The following is a 23,437-nucleotide window of genomic DNA, read 5'->3' as shown; positions in this document are numbered from 1 at the left end:
CAACAGAATTGACAGCAGCTACACTGATGTTATACCCAGTACCAAATACTAGATCATTCAATATGATATATCTCTCAGTACTGGTGAGGTTGTATATGATACTACTGTTACTGATAATCACTGTATAGCCTGTGATTAGACCATTACGTTTAGAACAATTAACCTCATTCCAAGTGAGATTATTAATAGGTTGTGATAAAAACAAATAATCAGGAACACCAATAGGAGCTGTACACAAATATAATAAATGCAAAATAATTAATGATCATACCCATTGATGATGTATTTTCATTAGTTAAAACAGAAACAGATCCTCCTAGTACATTACCAGCTCTCACTGTGATGGTATAGTTCATACCACTGTACAGACCTATTAATGTATAACTGTATGTTGTAGTGGACTGATGAGGACCAACAGAGACTGTCTCATTCACTGATGATAACTGGGGACAAGATGGAGTATAGGAGATGGTGTAGTATGTTACATAGTTGTCATTACTGGGAATAGTCCAGTTCACTGTAATACCAGTGGTTGAGACATTAGATACTGAGAGACTAGTTACTGGACTAGGAACTACAACAGATATCAATTACACTTTCTCAATCATAATAACTCACCATCAAATCTTAACACTGTTACTGTACTATTAACTGAAGGAAGATCTGTATATGAGTACACACTGATGGTATAGGTACTCATTGGTGAGAGATCTGTTAGTACAATTTCAAGGTTGGTAGATACTACATTCCTGGTTACACCTCCAGTAGTATACTCAATCACATATCCATTAGTCTCTGATGAATTGGTCCAGTTCACTTTGATACTAGTAGCATTAAATATAAACCCTCTCACATTCTTTGGAGGACTACTAGGAGCTAGAAAAGAGACAAAGGTATCTACTATTGATTAAAGTATAATCATACCATGTAATATCACAGATTGACTGTAGTGTACTCCTCCAATCATTGCTATACAGGTAACATTAACTGACACTCCCAGTGGATCAGGATATACCAGTAGTGTGTTGTTGTATGTCAGGACATCAATTGGTGTATACATTGAGTTACTCTTCATCACTCCATTCACTAACCAGTAAACATCAGTTGAAGGATTTATATCAGTAGTTGTGAGACAATCAATATGATATTGAGTGTTATTGAGTTGTGTAATGGATGAGACTAGTGTCCAATTGATTGAATTAATAACTAGAAATACATCAACAATGTTAATAGTATATTAAAAGGTGCAGTAGCAATACCTGGTAAGGTCTGTACACTGATTGTACTAGCAGGTCCCAGTAATTGTTGATAGGCTCTGACTGTGATGCTATGAGTTGTTCCTTCTCTCAGTCCATTCAGTGTGATTGTATTATTACTACTTCCCTCCACCTGTACTGTCTGCACAGTGTCTGTGTCACTAGTGACATTGACTACATATCCATCAGCATCAGATGAATCAAGTGCAGTCCAATTGACAGTGATAGTGGTAGTTGTCTTGTTGACCTCAGTAAGAGAAGAGGGAGCAGTTGCTGGTACTAATATTATTGGTATCAAGAATTATTAGCATTCATAAACATTACCTTTTACAATTACATCACGTGTTCTAGTTGGTTGATCAGTAACTTCCACTACACACTGATACATTTGATCTCCAGTGGTTGATTGACTCATTGATCCACTACTGACAGTCATTCCATCCCATGTGACAGTAACAGTATATCTTACTGTGTTGCTAAAACTAACTAACACAGTACCAGGACAATTACTAATTTGATCATTACAATTAGTGTAACTAGCCAGTGCAGTACTACCAATGCTCATACTAATACCATCATAGCGATAGTATCCAATTTTAGTACAATTCAGTTTGTATTCCTGAGGATATACTGTCATATCAGAAGGAAGATCAGCAACAGTAAATGACTCTATCTCTGCAAATCCTACAAATGAAAATTATGACATCAGTAAGTGATTATAGTCTCCTCTTACTGAATATATTAGCAAAGATGATGTTAGTGTTAGGATCTGAACAATCAGTGGGTAGACAACACTTGTACCAGCCTTCTTGAGCTGCTGGTAGTCCCTGAGCAAGATAAAGATTGATAGTAGCATTAGGTGAAGTGACATTAGTACAACGAAAAGGATCACTGTCACTATTACTGTTACAGTCAACAGGATCATCAGGATCAGCAACTCTAACCCACTGACCAGTAGTTAGACTAGTACCAGGTAACACACATGATATATTCTCAGTAACTTCATTGACATTATAATCCCAAAAATATGATCCATTAGTATAACAGATTCCATCACGCAAAAGGTAAATACCTATAAAACCTATACAGTTGTCATTATACACATCCAGTGTCTTACCTGAGGAAGGTGGACATTGACTAATAACTTCACTGACACTCAACAAGAAGACAAAAGGCAAAACTAAAACCATTTTGAAAGATGACTATGCAGCAAATTGTGTGTGTGTTTGTGACTACAGTGTTTTGATAACACCTGACTATGATAATTCATTTTCAATTTTATCTAGTTTAGTATAGACTACACTTTTATGAAAAATGGTATATCAGCAGCTTAAAAATTGTATGATTTGTATCTAAAAATTTAGCAAGCAACATGAAATTATTTATTAATTGACAAAATTTAGTTACAAGCAGCAATTAGCGCCAAATTAATCTAGACTGCCAAAATTCTACTGATGAAATTTTTTATCGTGGCTATAATGCATAGTCTTAGGCCAATGTAATTAGAATATGCAATAAGAAAAATACTTATTTTTAACAGTTAGTTTACTCATAGATCTTAGAGACTACGTAACCTATAACATCTATGGTTTACTGTAACTACATTTAATTTATTATTCATTATGGGTGTGGTTAAGTATTATAATATTTCTTTTATATCCTTTTAATTAGAAAACCCAGGGCAGCAGGAGAAGCAAAATCCGCTGGCAGTTGAAGTTTTCTTGAAAAGAGAAAGAGAGAGAAAGAGGAGGAGGCGAAGGGAGAGAGCGAGAGAAAAGGAGCACATTATTACTGATACTTGCTTGCCTGGTGAGTCCACGCATCGCATTGTTTTCACTATTCCTATTATTCTCATTTTGTTATTTTTTTATTTTTGTGTTTCGCTTCTATTCTCTTTCAGTCTCGGTCCTCTCCATCTCCTCCTGTTACTATGGCAACACCTCAACATGAAGTAAGAGTGTGTCCTTGATGTACATGTGAATGTAAATAATGTACATTTACATGTTCAACGTGCAGTTACATGTAGATAATCTACAAGCATGTTACATGTAATTGGTTTCATTTCTCTCTTTCTTCCCTTCCTCTTTCTTTTTTTCTCCTCCCTCCCTGTCACACACACCTCTCTCTCTCTCTATCTCCCTCTCTCTCTTCCTCTCTCTCTCCCTCCCTCCCTCCCTCCCTTTATTCCAGCACACAACACAGAAGTCCCAGAAACATAAAATAGGTCACTTAAGAGTGGATGAACAAGGAGAAGTGACATACAAAAAGGTTCGTTGCCCTACCACAACATAAACATTAACCCTTCCACCCACAGACACCCTCTAGCACTTTGATGGCTTCATTACAGTTAGGACTACAACACTCAGTAAGTGGGTGTGACTATTATTTATTTATTCATTTATTATTATTATTATTATTATTATTATATTAGATTGGTGGTTTGGAGCCAAAGCCTAGACGTGATATACTAATGACTGATTTCAATGTTATTGAAACTGTGGATTTCCCTAGGTGAGTATAGAGAGAGAAAGAGTTCATTATTATTATGTATTGTTGTCTTTTTTATTACTAATACTTTTACTTACCATCTATTGCCTTTTCTTTCTCTTTTTTCTGAGGGAGAGAGAGAGAGAGATCACATCTAATTTCTTTTTGCCTCTATATCTCTCCCTCCCTCCCTCCAGTGGTGGTAGTGCCATTACACAGGCTCACAAGTATAAGGACTTCACGTTCACAACCTATTCTCCGGTGGCCTTCAGGTTCTTCAGAGAAGCTTTTCAAATAAAAGCTGAAGATTACCTGGTAAAGGCAATGAACACACAAACAAACAAACAAATGTCAAATTAAATAATTGTAGCTTTGTTTACTGTCACTTACAATGTCTATTTACTGTACCACTTGCACCTTCTTTATCTTATCTTTCTCTTCTCTCCTTCTCTCCCCCTCTCTCTTCTCCCTCCCCCTCTCTCCTTCTCTCTTCCTCTCCTATAGCTTGCCTTGTGTCATCAGTCATTGAGAGAGTTATCCAATCCTGGTGCTAGCGGGTCACTGTTCTACCTTTCAGCTGACGACGAGTTTATCATTAAAACAGTTCAAAAGAAAGAAGCTGTTTTCTTACAGAAACTGCTACCAGGATACTATCTAGTAAATATTATTATTATTATTATTATTATGATTATTATTATTCTTATTATGCATGTATGGTTGTTGACATTAATATTAGTTTTATTATTGAAGAAATAATCCAAAATAAAGCATGATACATGTATTGTAGATGCAGGGAAAATATTCACAAACAGAATTACAGCTATGATTATTTGTTTATTTTTATTTAGAATCTGACACAAAACAAGAGAACGCTGCTACCCAAGTTCTTTGGTCTCTATCAATATAAAGTATATAAGAACTGCATTATTATTACTTCAACATGTACATGTACACGTACATCTCCATTACCCTATAAATTTATAGCACATGGATCATTTATTTATTATTTTTATTGCTGCTGTTGTTGTTATTGTTATTATTATTTCTAGTATATAATATAGTACAAACTTTAGTCTGTTGCCACATTGTGCACTGAATGTACTAATAACTTCATTTGGCTCATGTTTGTGTACTTACACCCACTCACTCTGTCTCTTTTCCTGTCTACATCCACTTTCATTAATCCTTTTATCTCCTTTATCTCTTCTTTAATTGTATATTCTCCTCTCCTCTCTCTCTCTCCCTCTCTCTCTCCCTCTCTCCCTCCCTCTCTCTCTCTCTCTCCCTCCCTCCCTCTCTCCCTCCCTCTCTCCCTCTCCCTCTCCCTCTCCCTCCCTCCCTCCCTCCCTCTCTCTCCCCTCTAGTGTGGTGGTGTGAAGATTAGGATAGTTGTAATGAATAATCTCTTACCTTCTTCCCTCCATTATCACTGGAAGTTTGATCTCAAAGGATCAACTTACAAGAGAAGAGCATCTCCAGCCGAATTAGAAAAGAAGAGCCCAACCTTTAAAGATCTTGATTTTAATACACAATTGCCAGAAGTAAGATAATATTAGCTATTCATTACATGCACAGTATAATAAAGGCATGTACATGTAGTGTCAGTATAACCTTTATAATAAAGACACCTTTATAATGAGGACACTTTTATAACCTCTGAAATGAGGACACCTCTGTATTAAGGACAGGTAGTGTGGGCCCAATGGTGTCCTTAATAAAGAGGCTACACTGTACATGTATTAAGGACAGGTAGTGTGGGCCCAATGGTGTCCTTAATAAAGAGGCTACACTGTACATGTATTAAGGACAGGTAGTGTGGGCCCAATGGTGTCCTTAATAAAGAGGCTACACTGTACATGTATTAAGGACAGGTAGTGTGGGCCCAATGGTGTCCTTAATAAAGAGGCTACACTGTACATGTATTAAGGACAGGTAGTGTGGGCCCAATGGTGTCCTTAATAAAGAGGCTACACTGTACATGTATTAAGGACAGGTAGTGTGGGCCCAATGGTGTCCTTAATAAAGAGGCTACACTGTACATGTATTAAGGACAGGTAGTGTGGGTCCAATGGTGTCCTTAATAAAGAGGCTACACTGTACATGTATTAAGGACAGGTAATGTAGTGTGTGTCCTTAATAAAGAGGTTTAATTGTCATTACTTTTAAAATACACACTTTAAATGTTCTACTTAATTCTTTCTCCAGGGTCTGTGGTTGCCTCCTGACAAATACGACATTCTAAATTCAACATTAGTTCGTGATTGTCAGGTACTAGAGTCTTTTGGTATAATGGACTACAGCTTGTTACTGGGAGTGTACAATGTGGATGAGGCCGTTAGAGTAAGTGGAGGAGACTATAATAAAATAAAAATAATAATTAGGACAATAATTGTAACAATAAGCACATGCTTATTGTGTACATGTACATGTATGTTAATTAATGCATGAAATGAATGTGACTACTTGTAAATGTAGTCTCTATAGCGTACACCTCCATTTAACGGACAGCACCTAGTGTACCAATTACATTCCTTACTGTATAAAATAACCTCCACATAAAGGACACCTCTGTATAACAGAGACACTTTCTTGTCCTCAAGTGTTCATTATATAGAGGCTAGTCTGTATATACCAGTGGGTATGAGATACAACTGTACATGTACATGTACATATAGTGAGGGTACATGAGAGTAGTGAATTCATACATGTACATGTATATGTACATGTACATTTCCTTTTTATAAAGTTTATTAGTGACCTGTTCTGTAAATAATAATAAAGATAGTAATAATACAGATACATGTGTAAATGTTTGTATGTCTTTGTTTACATTTACATGTACATGTATACTTGTACTTGTATCATTAGTTATTATTATTGATAAAATAAACAATAATAATAATATTGACTGTCTGTCTCTACATGTGTACATGTACATGTACATCAAGTAGTGAATTATTTTTCCAAATACAGTGTACATAGATATAGAAAGATAACAATGAAATCATAATATTATTATGATAATATACATAATATTAAAAGTAAAAGTAAAATAAGATTACATTGCTACTGGATTGAACCGATATATATGTAATTTTAATTGATTTCATTTTGTATTAATTTTTAATTAAATTATTAATTAGTGGGTGTGTCTGTTTCCTTATTAGGCAGGTGAGCCGCCTCCCACTCCTACAACAGAGACAGTGGGGGAACAAGCAGGAGCTGCTGATGGAGACATGACAGGAGGAGGAGGAGGAGAGACAGACGAGAGAGAAAGATCCAGAACATTCCTTCAATCAAGGATTGAAGCTAGAAAGAATTTCAGTATATTTAACCCGGAGACCTTAGCCAGTGATACTGACCTACAGGATTTCCCCACACCTGGATACCCGTACATAAGAGGGAGGGACTACCTTTTGGAAAATATAATAAAATACATTTTCTGATATATATTGATGTCCTTATGCTGTGTAGAAAGTTTGAGCTGATTCTGACTTCAATTTTTCAAGTTATGGCCATTTTTAAAAAATGTAAAAATTCTGAAAATTAACCAAGGCTATAGCCCATGGTTTTTTCAAAAAATGGCTCCGGAATCACCCCAAATTTTTATTACATTTTCTAATACATATTGATGTCCTTATGCTGTGTAGAAAGTTTGAGTTGATTCCGACTTCAATTTTTCAAGTTACGGCCATTTTAAGAAAATGCAAAAATCCTGAAAAATACCCAAGGCTATAGCCCATGGTTTTTTCAAAAAATGGCTCCGGAATCACCCCAAATTTTTATTACATTTTCTAATACATATTGATGTCCTTATGCTGTGTAGAAAGTTTGAGTTGATTCCGACTTCAATTTTTCAAGTTACGGCCATTTTAAGAAAATGCAAAAATCCTGAAAAATACCCAAGGCTATAGCCCATGGTTTTTTCAAAAAATGGCTCCGGAATCACCCCAAATTTTTATTACATTTTCTAATACATATTGATGTCCTTATGCTATGTAGAAAGTTTGAGCTGATTCCGACTTCAATTTTTCAAGTTACGGCCATTTTAAGAAATATGCTAAAATCTGAAAACTACCCAAGGCTATAGCCCATGGTTTTTTTCAAAAAATGGATCCGAAATCACCCCAAATTTTTATTACATTTTCTGATACATATTAATGTCCTTATGTTGTGTAGCAAGTTTGAGCTGATTCCAACAAATAATTTCCAAGTTATGTCCATGTGGATGGGCTATGGGCTATAATCCAGTATAATCTCAATCCCCATCATTCATTATAATTGCATTCCTTTATAATGAGGTGTCATACACACCCTGTACCGTAATAACAATCCACTTAATGATGTCTCCACATAACAATGCAATCATATTTACATGTATTTTTTTTTTTTATACACATGATGATAATATAGATGTACATGTATATAGATGTACATGCATGTACATTGTCACTTTGTCAGATATGTATAGTATACTATATAGTACATTTATTTTCATTGCTATAATTCTAATTAATGTTCATCATGATTATTATGTACATGTAGTTTTTTATTACTACTAATTATTATTCACATGTAATTAATTAATTAATTACTTGTTATTTATTATTATTAATTACATTATTATAGGGAGGGGTATATCCAAGCTCGTACTAAAGGTGGTGACAGGTTGCTGTTGTATCTTGGGGTCATTGATATCCTTCAAAGCTATAGACTAAAGAAGAGATTGGAGCATGGATTTAAATCAATAATTACTGATGGGGTGAGAGGGAGGGAGAGAGGGAGGGAGGGAGGGAAGGAGAGAGGGAGGGATGGAAGGAGAGAGGGAGGGAGGGAAGGAGAGAGGGAGGGAGGGAAGGAGAGAGGGAGGGATGGAAGGAGAGAGGGAGGGAGGGAAGGAGAGAGGGAGGGAGGGAAGGAGAGAGGGAGGGATGGAAGGAGAGAGGGAGGGAGGGAAGGAGAGAGGGAGGGATGGAAGGAGAGAGGGAGGGAGGGAGGGAAGGAGAGAGGGAGGGAGAGAGAGAGGGAGAGCAACTTTTATTTGTACTTGTGTGTGCTATTTTAGCATTTTTAATGATCCCCTACTTTGTGTTAAACTTACTAAAGGACTAGTGTATCTATCATTTTATTCATTTGTATCTATTATCTTTCATAGGACACTGTGTCTGTTCACAATCCGTCATTTTACGCTCAAAGATTTCTCACATTTCTGAACGACGTTGTATTCAAGAAAGACAGAGGTATGGGATGGAATAAATAATAGACAGGACAGGTGTGACCGGTCTGTCAGACTAGTGGGAGAAATACAATTGAATGTGCATGTACACGTGCATGCATTCAATTGTCCATGCATTCAAAGCTGCTACTCAATTATGACAATAATGTTAAATGATGTACTTATATTTATAAACATGTATCTTCATCTCTCTCTTTCTCCCCCCCTCCCCCCCCCTCTCTCTCTCTCTCTCTCTCTCTCTCTCCCCCCCCCCTTAGTTAAAATAAGACCAAGGCGTAATTCAACGATAGCTCCCTCTAAAGGTCCCAGGAGACAGACCTCAGTCCATCCATCGTCAGGCGGTACTTCTCGTCATCAGCTCCAGCGCCAATCGAGCAAACAAAAAAGTACTTCCCCGCCACGCCCAAGCAGTCCGCCCCGCTCTCCTCACGTTGTCCCTCACGACGATATAACGGCCACCAAATCTGACACATCTTTAAAGAGAAGCAGTGGTTCAGGCTCGAAAGACCACACCCCTCACCACACCCCTCAATTAGAGCCTCACGATACATCGATTGAACTAAATGAGGTCCAAGTCGTTATAGATGATCGCTCATCCTCCTCGCCATCGAGGAAAGGTAGCACTGGGATCAGAATCAATACCAGTACTCCAATTAACGAATTAGACGATTCTCCTCTACCTCTTATCAGCAGTAGTGCATCCATTATTGTTGATGGAACCTATTCTAAAGATGGCGGCGGGAGCGATAGAGGGGGAGGGGAAGGAGGGAGTGGCCGTCAAGACTCTTCTAGTGATTAGGAGGTGTGGGCGGGATACAGAGTTGGTGTGTGTATCCCCCCAGCCTCTTTTCTTAATTTATTGTGTCAATGTTTTAACATTTCTGTGTCATGCATCCTTGTTTTATTGTCGCCCATGTCGTATCATTGTTATTATTATTATTATTATTATTATTATTGTCATGAGATTTATATTTTAATAATAATGTGATATCATGCTAAAAATGAATTTGTATATATATACGTTGCCAACGAGCCATTGAGCCCAAATTTTGTCAGGGACCATGCAGTACAGGGATTTTGGCCTGATTCTTGAGCAACTTAAAAATTAAAAAATCCAGTTTTGATCGCAATCAGTTCAAACTTTTTACACAGCATAAATACATGTATATGTATTAGAAATTGTAATAAAAATGGAGAATTTTTTCTTATCAATTTTGACAAAATTTTGTCAAAAAGACCAGAAGAGAATTCTCCATTTTTATTACATTTTAAAGCATAATACATCTACTTATGATCTGTAGAAAGTTTGAACCAATTCTGATCAAATTTGGATTTTTATGAATTTTTAAATTTGCTCAAAAATTGGGCCAAAGTCCCCCTGTATATTAGTACACATCTTTGGCCAAATTCCATCAAATTTGAAAGGAGAAAATTTGCCATTTTTATAATTTTTTCTAATACATCAAGTTACATGTTCTCATGTTGCGTAGATTGTAGAAAGTTTCAACTGATTGTGATCAAAATTGGATTTTTTATAATTTTTTTTAAAACTTGTTCCCAAATTGGGCAAAAGTCCTTGTACTATACTATAGTACAGTGACTTTGGTCAAATTTATTCAAAAATGGCTGGGAGAGAATTCTCCATTTTACATCAAACAGTGTCATATATTATTCCAGTGGATCAGTAGCAATGTTCTCTTTAATAGTAACATTAAGAGGATATGTGCATTTATTTGCTAGTGAACTCACTACATTAAGAAGCACTGGTATTATGTATCACCTGAACATCATGTTTTCATTGCTAGGTTGTTACATTATAAAAATAGATTTTAAAGAATTTCAAGGAATAATTTTCAATAATATTATACTATTATATATAAACATTATTTTTGCTTTTAAAATGATTTTTTTGACAATTAAAAGTGCTTTAAATCTAACAGCACAGAACCAGAAAATAACAAAAGATTGTGCTCTACGGAATTAATAGAAGGCGTGGCTTTTATTAATAATTTTAATGAAATAAATGGTGTGTGGTTTCACAATAGGTGTGGCTCACTGCTATTGCAATTGCATATCATACACACACTGTGTAGGAGTGAGAGTAGATTTCTATAACACTCCTACGTCTCACTCTACAGCAAATGCTTACTCTTTATTTTACTATTTACTCCCTCGACCTTCCTACAGTCACTGCTCCTACTACAAAGACTGCCTACTACTCCATACTTACAATAACTCGCGCCATTGCTCTTCACTGAGCTGAGTGGAATCGGCCGGAGGGGGCCTTTCTTTTCTTCTCCTCCCGTCCGCCCTGTTAGACTACCCCTGTGTCTTTTATTTTAATCCTCCATTCGTCATTGAAGCGCCCATTAAACTCTCCCGCCGCCTCTGTCTTGTGTGTATATACGAAACTACTGTACCAACAACACCTTTTGGAGAGAATCTGCTGTAGTTCTACCATTTTCACTCCCTCTCCTCTCTCTCTCTTCTCTTTTTAACAAAGAGTAGTGCCTCTTTTGCTCTGTTTATCTAAAGATGGAGAGATACAACAGCAACCTTTTTGATTTCTTCCAATCCTGTAACACGTATGATCACAGATCACGGACGATTGACGTGTAAGTTAATTTTGATTTCGATGCATGTATACATGTACTGTACGTGTACATGTACATGTATCCATGGCAATGATAGTAATTAATTTGTTGTTTTTTTGTGCATTGTAATATTGAAAGTATTTTTTTCTGTAAAATGCAAACCAGCTAATGTTTATGTACATGTACAGTATATATTTACTTTGAATGTGTAATTTTTATGATAAATCTAGTGCCTTCTACCAGCTGTTGTGTGGATAAAAATCCACTAATAATAATTACTAGTAATTATTATCACAGTTCCTGATTATACATACTAGTCTATTATAATAGCAAAGTGTGAAACGTCTGATCTGTCAAATTCACGTCATATCTGTATCATTAACCTTCAAACTCTCTCCTCTTTTCCCCCCTCTCTCTCTCCCTTTCACCTTCCCTCCCCCCCTCTCTCTCTCCCTTTCACCTTCCCTCCCCCCTCTCCCTCTCCCTCTCCCTCTCTCTCTCTTTAGCTCTGATCTCCAGTACTTGTGTATAGAGTATCGTCTCAATCTCCGAGACTGCAAAGACTGCATCAAAATAGATGCATCCCAGAGGATTCCCTATTCCGAGATTATGCGATACATCCGAGACTATGCTTATAGAGAAAGCAATGGTCCCTCTGCCCACACCACCATACATCCGATCCAACACACTTACTCTCCCATCTATCGACCATATTTGGAAGAGAGCTATACGCCTGAATACTCTTCTGAAGACCCTTTCAGAGGAGGAGATGTAAGTTGATTATGATCGTTCTAAATGAATTATCGATGATTGTTCATAAACATTCGTATTATTATTATAAGTTAATTAGTGTCGTTATAAGAGTAAAAACATGTCGTAGAACAATGTACTTATATTATTATTATTATTATTCTTATTATTATTATTATAATATTATTATTATTATTATTCTTATTATTATTATTATTATATTATTATTATTATTATTATTATTATTATTATTAGTATTATTATTGCTCTCATTATTATTGATAAATCAAGCCTTAGGGTGTAGCATTAGTGAGTGCTCATTCATCCATACAATGAGCCAGCCACCTGAACCTGTACTTGTAATAATACTCCTAATACCTAATACATCAGCAGGCATGTGCATATAAATAATGTATTTACAAATGCATGTAGTATGTTATTAGTATATTATTAGTATGTTATTAGTATATTATTAGTATATTATTAGTATATTGTAGTGTGGTGTTATCTAATTGATTGTGTTGCTATTGAGACACGTAGGCATTCGATGGCTGCATGTAGCGATTAATCGTTTCACTAATAGAAATATTCAAAGCATGCGTGTATCAAGTTGACTCCTACAAGAAAACACACACACACACACACATTGCATTGATCCTATGGAGTATAATACATCCCTATATATGTACAGTAAGGTATGGACATGGAGATAGCAGCTGTGTCCTTATGTGTGTGTCTGTTACTTTAATATTAGGACAAAAATGTTGTTTTTAATGTTATTTTTATTTTTTATTCATTTGACGTCAAAGTAATGCATGTATGCTTTATCATTCTCATGTACATGTACATGTAAAGAATTATTTGTGTGTGTGTGTGAGTGTGTGTGTGGTATAAATTATTCATGTTTATTGTATGGGAGCTTGTACTTTATTATAATCATAGTATACCCATTGCCTGCGTGGTACATGTACATCTCTCACTGCAAAAGTACATGTATAAATATACATGTACATGTACATGTACCTCACAGTACCTGGTTTAATTATTACCATTCTTCTTTTAATTGTACATGAGTAAATATATTGACTGTATTATTGATTAGTATTTTGATCATAATTGTTATAAATATACATGTACATGTACATGTATGTGAATGTATTATAGTTAATCTTACTCAATGTAACACCTGAGCTCATTAACATATGCCCTCAAGCATATATCTCAGTCCTCCTTTCCTACAGTGTATATACATGTACAGTGTATGTACACTCGTTGAGACATCATGGCTTATGTATGAGAGCATGTTTGGTTGTTATTATTAACATTATGCTAATCTTTGCCCAGAGGATTAATTCCTTCTTCAATTAGAGATGTGGGATATGTTATTGTTGAGAGGTGTGGGCTTGGTATGTCTTGTGTCTTCGTGCCATAGACCACTGTCTCTGGTTTAAGTTAATATTATGTCACCCTAGTGGGTCTCAGTAGGGGAGAAGGAGAGAGAGAGAGAGTAAGAAGGAGGAGATATTGTGAGAAAGGTAGGGGAAAGAAAGGGAGAGAGGGAGAGATAAAGAGAGAGAGGGGGAGAGGGAGAGAGGGAGGGAGAGAGAGGGAGAGAGAGAGGGAGAGAGAGAGGGAGAGAGAGAGGGAGTACACAGATTAAAGTGAAAAGCTATGCAGACGTAGGAAGGAGGAGTAGGAGGTGAACCAAATACACTTATAGTTATTGTATGACATGATTGTGGAATTCTGAGAAAGAGAGAGGAGGAGGGAGGGGGGAGGGAAAGAAGGAGAGAGAGACAAAGAGAGAGGTAATGGCATGAATAGCAGCTACATTGAGCATATTTCTCTCACAATAAATCATTAATAATGTGATTATTGTTTGCATGGACTGTTGCCAATTGTTTACCTGTAATGAATGCTGGGCAGTAATTAACAGCCTGCCTTAGTAACGTATTGCAAAAAGAATTATAATACACACTCATATGTACATGTACATGTACATATACATGTACATGTACATGTACATGTACATGTACGTGTATATGTACGTGTAGTTGCATGTACATACAAATTAACTGCTCATGCAATAATGAAATTGCTTCTTAGAGAAGGTATTTCATACTCCTCCAGCCTCCCCCTCTCTCTCTCTTTCTATTATTACCTCACCTCAACTAGACACTGGTATTAATAATGAAGTCAGATGCTCAGTAATGTTGTTTAGGTTATGAGTGCATTATGTAGAGACAAAGCAGCTGATTCATGACCCAAATATCATTACAAGTTCTTTCTTTGCTAGATTCCAGTCTCACCGCCTGACCAAGATTCACATGACCCCATCCCACGTGACATGCACTGGGTAACGACTGAACATCATCATCACCACCAGACCAGCTCTAGGGCCAGTCCTTCAGGACTACCTCCTAGTAATGGAGAGGTTAGGATGCCTAGTGACCCCTCGTGGTATCAAACTGACTCTGATAATGATTATACGAAGGGACGGCATTGCAGGAACTGTAAAGTAAGAAGAATTTTATGATAAGAATTTTTATAGATAATTTAAAATCATAATGTGGTTTCTCTACATTGCATAGCTGGTTATACCATCAATGATGATGAATATTCTGAAAAATGGCTCCAAAATCACCCCCAATTTTTATTACATTTTCTGATACATATACATGTTTTTATGCTGTGTAGAAAGTTTTAGCTGATTCCAAGGAATACTATTTGTGTTATGAGTGTCAGAATGATGGTCTTGATACTACTGTACATCAATCATTATTAATAATATTCTTTATTTCTTTTTGTTTGTAGTCGTACCAGAGACAAGTTCTTACTCTAAAGGATAAACTAAAACACTCTAAAGCTGAAATAGAACACCTCCAGACCCTTTCTGATAAAACTAGCAAGGAACTCCAGCAATACTACCAAAAGGTTAGCCTCACTTTCATGTAGTACCTATAATACCACTTACACGTACATGTACTGTACATGAATACCAGTCCAGTCTCTTTCTTTCTCTGTTCTTTACTACACAAAGTCTCTGTGGTTCTTTGTTTACTACATCTGTACACGTTCATGTACATGTACGTTGTAGTGTAGTACGTTCATATGATATGGTCTTCCTCTATTTCCCTCTCTCTTCCTCTTTTTTTCTCCCCCCTCTTTCTCTTTCTCTCTCTCCCCCCCTCTCCCCCTCTCTCCCTCTCCTTCTTTCTTTCTATTTCTCTCCATTAGCATTGGCAGAAACAGGCTAAAGAGTATGAAGGATATTTGGCAGCTTCTGAAAGAGATAGATTGAAGCTTCAGGCTCAAATTGAGAAATTAACAAGAAGCTATCGTGACAAACTAGAAGCATACCAAAAGGTAGTGATGCACTATCAACTCTGTAATGTACATGTACTGTATATACTTGCATGAACATATAAATACATGTACACATGTACAAGTAAATAAATCATTCCTTATTTATTTGTCTTTTTTATGTCACTTCTTTTTTAATTCTTATTAGGCTTTGAGAGAGAAGGAGAGATCAGCTAAGAGACTACCACAAGATGAAGGAGATTCAGATACCAGCAGTAGAGGACATGCTAAAGGTACAACACATCTTCTGTTGTACATGTACAGTAGATAATGGAGAATTGTAGAGGAATTGATGTTTAATTTAATTTAATGAAATTATAATTTTTAGGTTACCATGATGATGGAAGGCGAGTTAAAGATGAGCTTGATATGGAGCGACTTCAAAGACTTTACTCATCACTTAAACAAGAGACAGAGCAACTGAAAGAACAGGTGGGGGAGAGAGAGAGAGAGAAAAGAAAGCAATGCAGTAAAAAATAAATGATGAAGTACATGCGTATGTTACTAATAGTTTTTAACCACATGTACATGTACCAATAGCCTTTCAAGATCTTCCAGTTTTAAATTCAATATAAATTTCAACTGATTCATTATACTCTTCAATAGCTAAGAGAAACAGAGAGAGAGAAGTGGACCCTCAAAGATGAGAATCAGAAGCTACACTGTCAGCTTATAAAAGGTGACCCTTTGCTTCACAAGAGCGGAGAGGGCGTGGCTATAAAAGGAGGAGCCAAAGGAACTCAACCACTTCATAAGATATCAAGCACTGACTGTGACCCGGAGAGACAGCAGGAGAGGGAAGTGCAGTCTGGAACTAAGAAAGCAAAGTCTTTGGTAAGACTTTAATTCTTTAGCTACCTCTCATATTTAATGTACAACATCTCTCTCTCTCTCTCTCTCTCTCTCTCTCTCTCTCTCTCTCTCTCTTTCTCTCTCTCTCTCTCTCTCTCTCTCTCTCTCTCTCTCTCTCTCTCTCTCTCTTTTATAATTTATGAATACTATATTTTATTTTATTTTTCTTACTAGATATCTGCTCCGTCAGAGGCTTCAGATATATATGCATCATCAGGTTACCTTCCCAGCTCTGTTGATGGTGTCTCAAACATTGTCAGTATACTTAATGAAGATGTCACAACTAGTGTGGTAAGGATTTGTACAATGATAAGAAATGAGTATATAGTGTTCCAATTGGTACAAACCTATACAAAAGCACCTCTGAAATGAGGACACCTCTGTATTAAGGACAGGTAGTGTGGGCTCAATGGTGTCCTTAATAAAGAGGCTACACTGTACATGTATTAAGGACAGGTAGTGTGGGCCCAATGGTGTCCTTAATAAAGAGGCTACACTGTACATGTATTAAGGACAGGTAGTGTGGGCCCAATGTTTCTACAAAACTGCTGCATGTACTTCTAAATTTTATATTTATATTTATTATTTTATTTTTCTTTTAGCTTCCTGAATCATTTTCCCCCGAGCAGCAGCAGCAGCTAGTCTATGCTTTACAGAACTGCCACAGCATTCAAGAGCTTATCTCTTGTCTCTTCTCCTACTCTCTCTCCTTCTCCGCCTCCTCTCAAGAAGGCCTCGTTGAGAACGAGCAGTTACGTTCCAAAGTGAAGCACTTGGAAGCCGAACATCGTAGACTGAGCACCTCATTTGATACTGTGAAGCACGAGTCAGGTAGCTGCTCTATTTATAGTAACATTCTATTTATAGTAACTACAATATTGGAAATATTTGCTAGCATTCAAACTTTGCAAGTTTAATATATTTTTATTCTTGCTAAAGAGGACGATTTGCAGTGAAAGATTGAAAATTACAAAATGTGTTTTAAATTGAAAATTTTATCTTGTAAAACTACATGTATTACCAACTGTACATTATGTTTGTTTGTGAGTGTATTACTTTTATACTTACATGAACATTCTTTATTTTTATATTTTACTTTTTTTAGAGTACATGTTTTGCAAGTTGGCTCAAGTCGAAGGCAACAACTGCTGCCTAAGACACATCACTAAACTATGTAAGCAGGCTTGTGAGGTCCACGAGCTCCTCTACGAAATGAAGTTATCTCCGACCTCATCTACTTCTCCGACCTTCCCTTCCTTCCCAGAAAGCAATTATTCCGCCGACAGGAACGACCTTGGAAAGCATGTGCTCCTAAGAGCTCGGTATCTTTTATCGGATTTAGAGAGCAACAAGGAACTTCAGTCACACATACCCACGCAACCATCGGACGGGCTCCTATCAGGCTGGAACCTATCAATGTCACAATATACCGCGACCACTAGTGGACTTAGCTCCGGAGTGAGTTCAATTGGAGAGGCGGAGCTTAACAGTAACGAGATCGACCAGTTAAAGATTTATTATCAAGGACTTGTGTCTTATGCTAGTCAGCTCACTGGTACCCTGGTGGAGATTGATGGGCTGAGGGAGCTGATGAGTGTGAAGGATCCTAATATAGTGAAGGATAGTTTATTTGATAAGAATAAAATGGAGCAGGCAGTGGCTGATATTGAGGATTATGTTGATACTGAGGAGCTTTGTAAGATAAGGGAGGAAAAGGCTGAGCTTAGGGTAAGTGTAGCTCTCTCTCCCTTTCTCTCTTAAACCCGTCACTCTCCATTTTTCACTTTATATGTATTATAAGTGTAATGGGAATGTATAAACGTTATTAGTTATTAACATTATTATAACTTTCTTTTTTCTCCCCCCTCTCTCTCTCCCTCCCTCTCTCTCTCTCTCTCCCTCTCCCTCTCTCTCTCTCTCTCTCTCCCTCTCTCTCTCTCTCTCTCTCCCTCTCTCTCTCTAGTCTCAGATATACATGATGGAGCAGAGCAAGAGAAGTATGGAGCTGCAAGTGAGTCGAGTCCAGCTCCAGAACAACATGCTGGAGAGAAGGAACGCTGAGCTACAGCAGTTGTATAAGACAGAGAAGGATAAGAGGAGAAGAATCAGAGATAAACTAAAGCTTTATAAAGTAAGGGAGAGAGAGAGAGAGAGGGGGGGAGTGGGGGAGAGAGAGAGAGGGGGGGAGAGAGAGACAAAGAGACTCATACATGTACATGTAGATACATTTTCAGTACATGTACATGTATAAAGGCACATTTTAGCCTGAGGCTCTCTCTTGTCTGAGGGCTTTACTACAAGTATTGCATGACTAGTGGTTTGGTGAGTATGTAATTGGAATGAGAGGTTGAATGGTCTTGAGGTTGTAATCTTGTGTGATGTTGTTAGCTACTGCTGGCATATTATGCTTTTTCACATGATTGGTTTCCCAAAGAGACATTGTTACAGACAGACATAACAAGGGAAGTATATTATGGTTTGATTGGCTCTAGTATGTGTAGCAGTAAATGGGCATGTAGTCCAGTCTGTAGGTGGGGATCCAATGCCAGAATCCTGTCTCTCTCTTTATTGCTTTGAGTGATTTTTATTGATTTTTAATGTCATTCATTTCACACTCTCCCTCCTTCTCTCCTCTCTCTTTTCTCTTTGCTATCCTCTTCTTTCCTTTTCTCTCTCTCTTTTTCTCTCTCTTTCCCTCTCTCTTTTCCTCTCTCCCTCCCTCTCTCTTCAGTCTCAAGCTGATATTTCCAATATTCCTGATAATACAAGTGAAGCACAGCAAGCTCTAGAGAGAGCCTTGCTACACTCGGAGGAACTCTATCACTTCTTACAGAAACACATACAAGAATCACAAGTTAGTAGCTATGCATGTACAATGTATGCACAGTAGGCCAATGTGTGTATCAGTAATGTAATACCTGAGGACTGAGATATCTGCTTGAGGTGAAGCTGAGGGCAGATATCAAGGGACTCAGGTATTACATTACTGATACTCACCTCCAGACACACACACACTGGTCACTATACATATAACATTGTATTGTTAGTACATCTATGTCTCACATTTTGTGGAACTATATCCTCAAGTTTATAAATTGTATGCCATTTTCTGTTTTTATTATTGCTAATAAAAGTGAGATTATTGTATTAATATTGTTGTTCTTATTTCTGTTGCAGGAGATTAGTGATCAGTTAGTTGAGTTTGTGAAGGAGCTTCTTAGCGCCAACAGAGCTTTGGTAGAGGCTTTTGAGAGAGCTAAGAAGAGACAGCAGTTTGAAAAGAGACAGCTGAAACAAGAAATCCTGACCCTCACTAACAGACTGCACCAAAGCACATGATAAAAGGAGAGAGAGAGAGATGATAAATATTATAATAAATAAATAATAATAATTACTTTTTTATTAATTAAAGCCTTATTCATAATAATAATAATAATCATTAATTAGTTATTTAATCTCTCTTAATTTGTAGTTTTACATTTAGTTACTGTAGTTGTATCATTTATATTATTAGTTAAAGTAATTAATTATTATTTGTAATTGTAAAGTAGAATGTGTGATTTATTATAATATTAATACATTGTTACTATATTTATTTATGACAAATATTTTAAACAGTTTTATTACTCTTTTACTTGTAATTTTAATCATAATACTGTTATTATTATTATTATTGTTATTATTATTATTATTGTTGCTGTTATCATTGTTGTCATATTTTATAGTTGCATACAGCAGGCTGTAATGGACTAATCAAACTATTCTCTTCTTTATTATTATCATTATTATTATTACTGTAATTATAATAAATAAATACATTGTTTTTGTCATTCATAATAGCAAAAATTACAAACACTAAAAAGGTTAATTTTTACACTGCGCATGCGCATTAGATTTTCCCAGGAATGTATGCTAAAGGCGGGACGAAAACAAACATGGCGACTGGTGTTGATCTGCAGAAAGCAGTCCGTCAGCTTATTTCTTCAGTCACTTCTCCTCCCAGCGGCTCTCAGAGCAAAGTCCTCTCACTCGAGGATGCTGTGGCTAACCTTGAAACCACTGATGAAAATTTCCACAGGTAGTTTTAAAAAGCCTAGGGCTACTTGCAAATTTTTTTGGTGTGAGTATATTTTAATTTAGGGAATTTTTGCCACTGAAGCTCAGTATAGTGGTTTGTTTTATGTTGTGTAGCAAGTTTGAACTGATTCAGATAAAAGATGGATTTTTTTTGAATTTTTAAAGTTACTCAAAAATCAGGCCAAAGTCCCTGTACTATAGACCACCCTAGGCGTGAATTGGAAAAGTTATGAATTTCATTAATTTTATATACGGTATCTGCCCACACATCATAATTGGCCGCCATTTTGGTTGGCAAGTTTATTATGGAAGTCAATGGAGGCACGAAGAAAATGCCTCACTTACCTGCTGTAGCTCTATCAATAGCTAAAAAGCGCTTGTTATAAGAAAGAACAGCTGCCTATAAGCTTCTCCTGTCAAGGATTTGGTCAAATTTGCTCCAGAATTCTTAATACAGGTTTGTTTTTATATCGGCCCGTTTGTTCTCCATTGAAAGTTGCCAACCAAAATGGCGGCGGAAATTTATTTCATCCTAAACCACGCCTTACAACCGTAAAAATTTCTAATAATCTTCCTACGCATTCGATTCTCGCCTAGGGTGGTCTATAGTACAGGGTCATGGGCCAAATTTTATCAAAAATGACTAGGAAAAAAATTAGCCATTTGTATTACATTTTTTGATATGGATACATGTGCTTGTGTTGTGTATATGTAGCAATTTTGAGCTGATTCCGATCAAAATTGGATTTTTTATGAATTTTATCATTTTTTCCTGTTTATTCAGCTATGATCTAGTAAAGTATGTTCATGGTCAGATTGAGTCAGTCGTTGATCCACTGATCGATGAAAGACTAAAGAAACATGGCGGACTATCACACGGAGAAGAACACGATATAGTAGCTCTCATTACTGACGATATACTGACATCTCCTGAGTGAGTACATGTACAGTGTATGAATTAACACATGTATCATAGTTCTGCCTATGGTGGTCGGGGGTGGTCGGGACAACCACCTCAACAAATGAACCAACCAGTTCATCACTTAGACCAACCATCCAATTAATACTAATAGCCATACATAAAGCATGATATTGTAGTCTACTAGTATGGTGTACATGAATTTAAAAGGAACAATATTAGTCTCCAACTACCTCTAATTTTTTTCTAGGCAGAACCCTGATGCATGCTTATACATGTACATGTACATTGTGTAGCATTTAAATGTACACGTACATGTACAAGTTTATGAAAGTGTTGCAATATATTATTATAAGCTAATTTATTGTATAATAATAAGTTTTATACTTTTTATTGTTAAAGGTATACTGAATTATGTCAGAGTACAGTCTGTGAAGTTAAAGATTCTGTTGATCTACTGGTGAGATTATTAATACACTGACTATAATTATAATTATGTAAATTGGCAGTTAATTTATAATGGCCGTAACTCAAAAATTTATTGTCAGAATCAGCTCAAACTTTCTACGCAGCATAAGTACATCAATATGTATCAGAAAATGTAATAAAAATTTGGGGTGATTTCGGAGCCATTTTTTGGAAAAAACCATGGGCTATAGCCTTGGGTATTTTTCAGAATTTTGCCGTTTTCTTAAAATGGCTGTAACTCGAAAAATTGAAGTCAGAATCAGCTCAAACTTTCTACACAGCATAAGGACATCAATATGTATCAGAAAATGTAATAAAAATTTGGGGTGATTTTGGAGCCATTTTTTGGAAAAACTATAGACTATAGCCTTGGGTATTTTTCAGAAAACTAACCTATTTTTAGAAAGTCACAATATTGATAATAATTGTTCTTAATTCTCTTCCTCCCTCCCCCTCCATTCGTTATACATACATGTATAGTTACATTCAGATATTCCTGATTCCAATGACTTATCATCTAACGCCACCTCATTATCAGGTGGTTCCTCAAGAACCCAGTACTACCCACTGGATGACAGCGACACTTCAGAACTCTCCTCACTAAAGGAGACTGGTCTGTTCTTCATACCTCATGATCATTTGATAGATATCACTGACCAATTGAAACCTAATAGAACCAACGAAGTAAAGAAAGAGAGAAGGGGAGAGGGCTTTTAATATTGTTAATCTTTTAGGTTCGTTTAGGAGCTCTTCAACAACTCCACCAGTTCCCACCTGGTAATTTGAATATTATTATTATTATTGTTGTTGTTGTTGTTGTTTATAGGGGATTTGCCTCAGTGTGACACGTGGTCTTCATTATCTTCGTCTCTTGAGGATTGTATAATGTCTGACTGTAACTCGCTTGCTGTAAGTACATCCAGCATGTTATAGATACATTACCTGACGTGTCTTCTCTGTTTATATATTCTGCTACATGTACATTTACATGTACATGTATGTGTACATGTCTGTTTCATTATTCATGTACAATATAGCAGGTCTGGAGTATCTCATTTTAGCTACTTGTAACATGTCATGTACTGTACTACATGGTCATGGTCTTCCAAGAGTTAACATGTACATGTACTTATACATGTATTTCTGATAAAGTGATAATTTCATGTGCCTATAGTATACTAATATAGCAATACTCTATCTGCCATTCACATGTTGTTATCCTTTCTCCCTCTCTCTCTCTCTCAGGATTCATCTCTTAAGCTGTTGTCTCGCATGTTTGATTCCACTACCTCATACAAAGCAAGGGAGGTATACAGGATATTGCTCTGTGGCCTCGTTACATATTTCAGGGGTCCTGGAAAGGCCAATATTGAAACTGGTCTGGACCCCTCGACTGAGACCAATACAAAATTGCTACAGAGAGTAAGTGTATACG

General features: G+C 36.5%; 3 protein-coding genes across 3 annotated transcripts in view; all 3 read left to right on the top strand.

Annotated features, from left to right (window-relative positions):
• The first annotated feature begins 2,919 nt into the window (after window positions 1-2,919).
• LOC109580456 (phosphatidylinositol 4-phosphate 5-kinase type-1 alpha-like) lies at window positions 2,920-9,880 on the top strand. Its single transcript, XM_019993634.1, has 14 exons — window positions 2,920-3,065; window positions 3,157-3,207; window positions 3,447-3,524; window positions 3,571-3,621; window positions 3,688-3,767; window positions 3,941-4,058; window positions 4,248-4,400; window positions 4,592-4,651; window positions 5,108-5,284; window positions 5,949-6,083; window positions 6,911-7,134; window positions 8,373-8,505; window positions 8,899-8,983; window positions 9,237-9,880. Exons 2-14 carry the CDS (start codon window positions 3,187-3,189, stop codon window positions 9,776-9,778), a joined length of 1,857 nt encoding a protein of 618 aa, XP_019849193.1. The 5' UTR covers window positions 2,920-3,065; window positions 3,157-3,186; the 3' UTR covers window positions 9,779-9,880.
• A 1,200-nt stretch (window positions 9,881-11,080) lies between these two features.
• Window positions 11,081-20,260, top strand: LOC105316872 (colorectal mutant cancer protein-like). The gene is made up of 14 exons (XM_019993633.1): window positions 11,081-11,594; window positions 12,080-12,344; window positions 14,620-14,841; window positions 15,138-15,257; window positions 15,561-15,689; window positions 15,835-15,919; window positions 16,015-16,118; window positions 16,293-16,520; window positions 16,713-16,829; window positions 17,141-17,369; window positions 17,644-18,266; window positions 18,502-18,669; window positions 19,270-19,392; window positions 19,716-20,260. Exons 1-14 carry the CDS (start codon window positions 11,515-11,517, stop codon window positions 19,875-19,877), a joined length of 2,655 nt encoding a protein of 884 aa, XP_019849192.1. The 5' UTR covers window positions 11,081-11,514; the 3' UTR covers window positions 19,878-20,260.
• Window positions 20,261-20,453: 193 nt separating this feature from the next.
• LOC100631477 (protein broad-minded-like) overlaps window positions 20,454-23,437 on the top strand; it is an 11,560-nt gene continuing 8,576 nt past the window's right edge. Inside the window, exons 1-7 of the mRNA XM_019993584.1 lie at window positions 20,454-20,616; window positions 21,400-21,549; window positions 21,937-21,994; window positions 22,483-22,686; window positions 22,737-22,779; window positions 22,829-22,911; window positions 23,248-23,424. Coding sequence (XP_019849143.1) covers window positions 20,474-20,616; window positions 21,400-21,549; window positions 21,937-21,994; window positions 22,483-22,686; window positions 22,737-22,779; window positions 22,829-22,911; window positions 23,248-23,424 — 858 coding nt within the window. The 5' untranslated portion in view covers window positions 20,454-20,473. The remainder of the gene's footprint in view (window positions 20,617-21,399; window positions 21,550-21,936; window positions 21,995-22,482; window positions 22,687-22,736; window positions 22,780-22,828; window positions 22,912-23,247; window positions 23,425-23,437) is intronic.

Source organism: Amphimedon queenslandica, unplaced genomic scaffold, assembly GCF_000090795.2.
Source record: "Amphimedon queenslandica unplaced genomic scaffold, v1.1 AMPQUscaffold_13491, whole genome shotgun sequence".
Classification (NCBI taxonomy): domain Eukaryota; kingdom Metazoa; phylum Porifera; class Demospongiae; order Haplosclerida; family Niphatidae; genus Amphimedon; species Amphimedon queenslandica.
The sequence above is the reverse complement of the archived record's forward strand: the minus strand, read 5'-3'. Positions and strand labels throughout refer to the sequence as shown.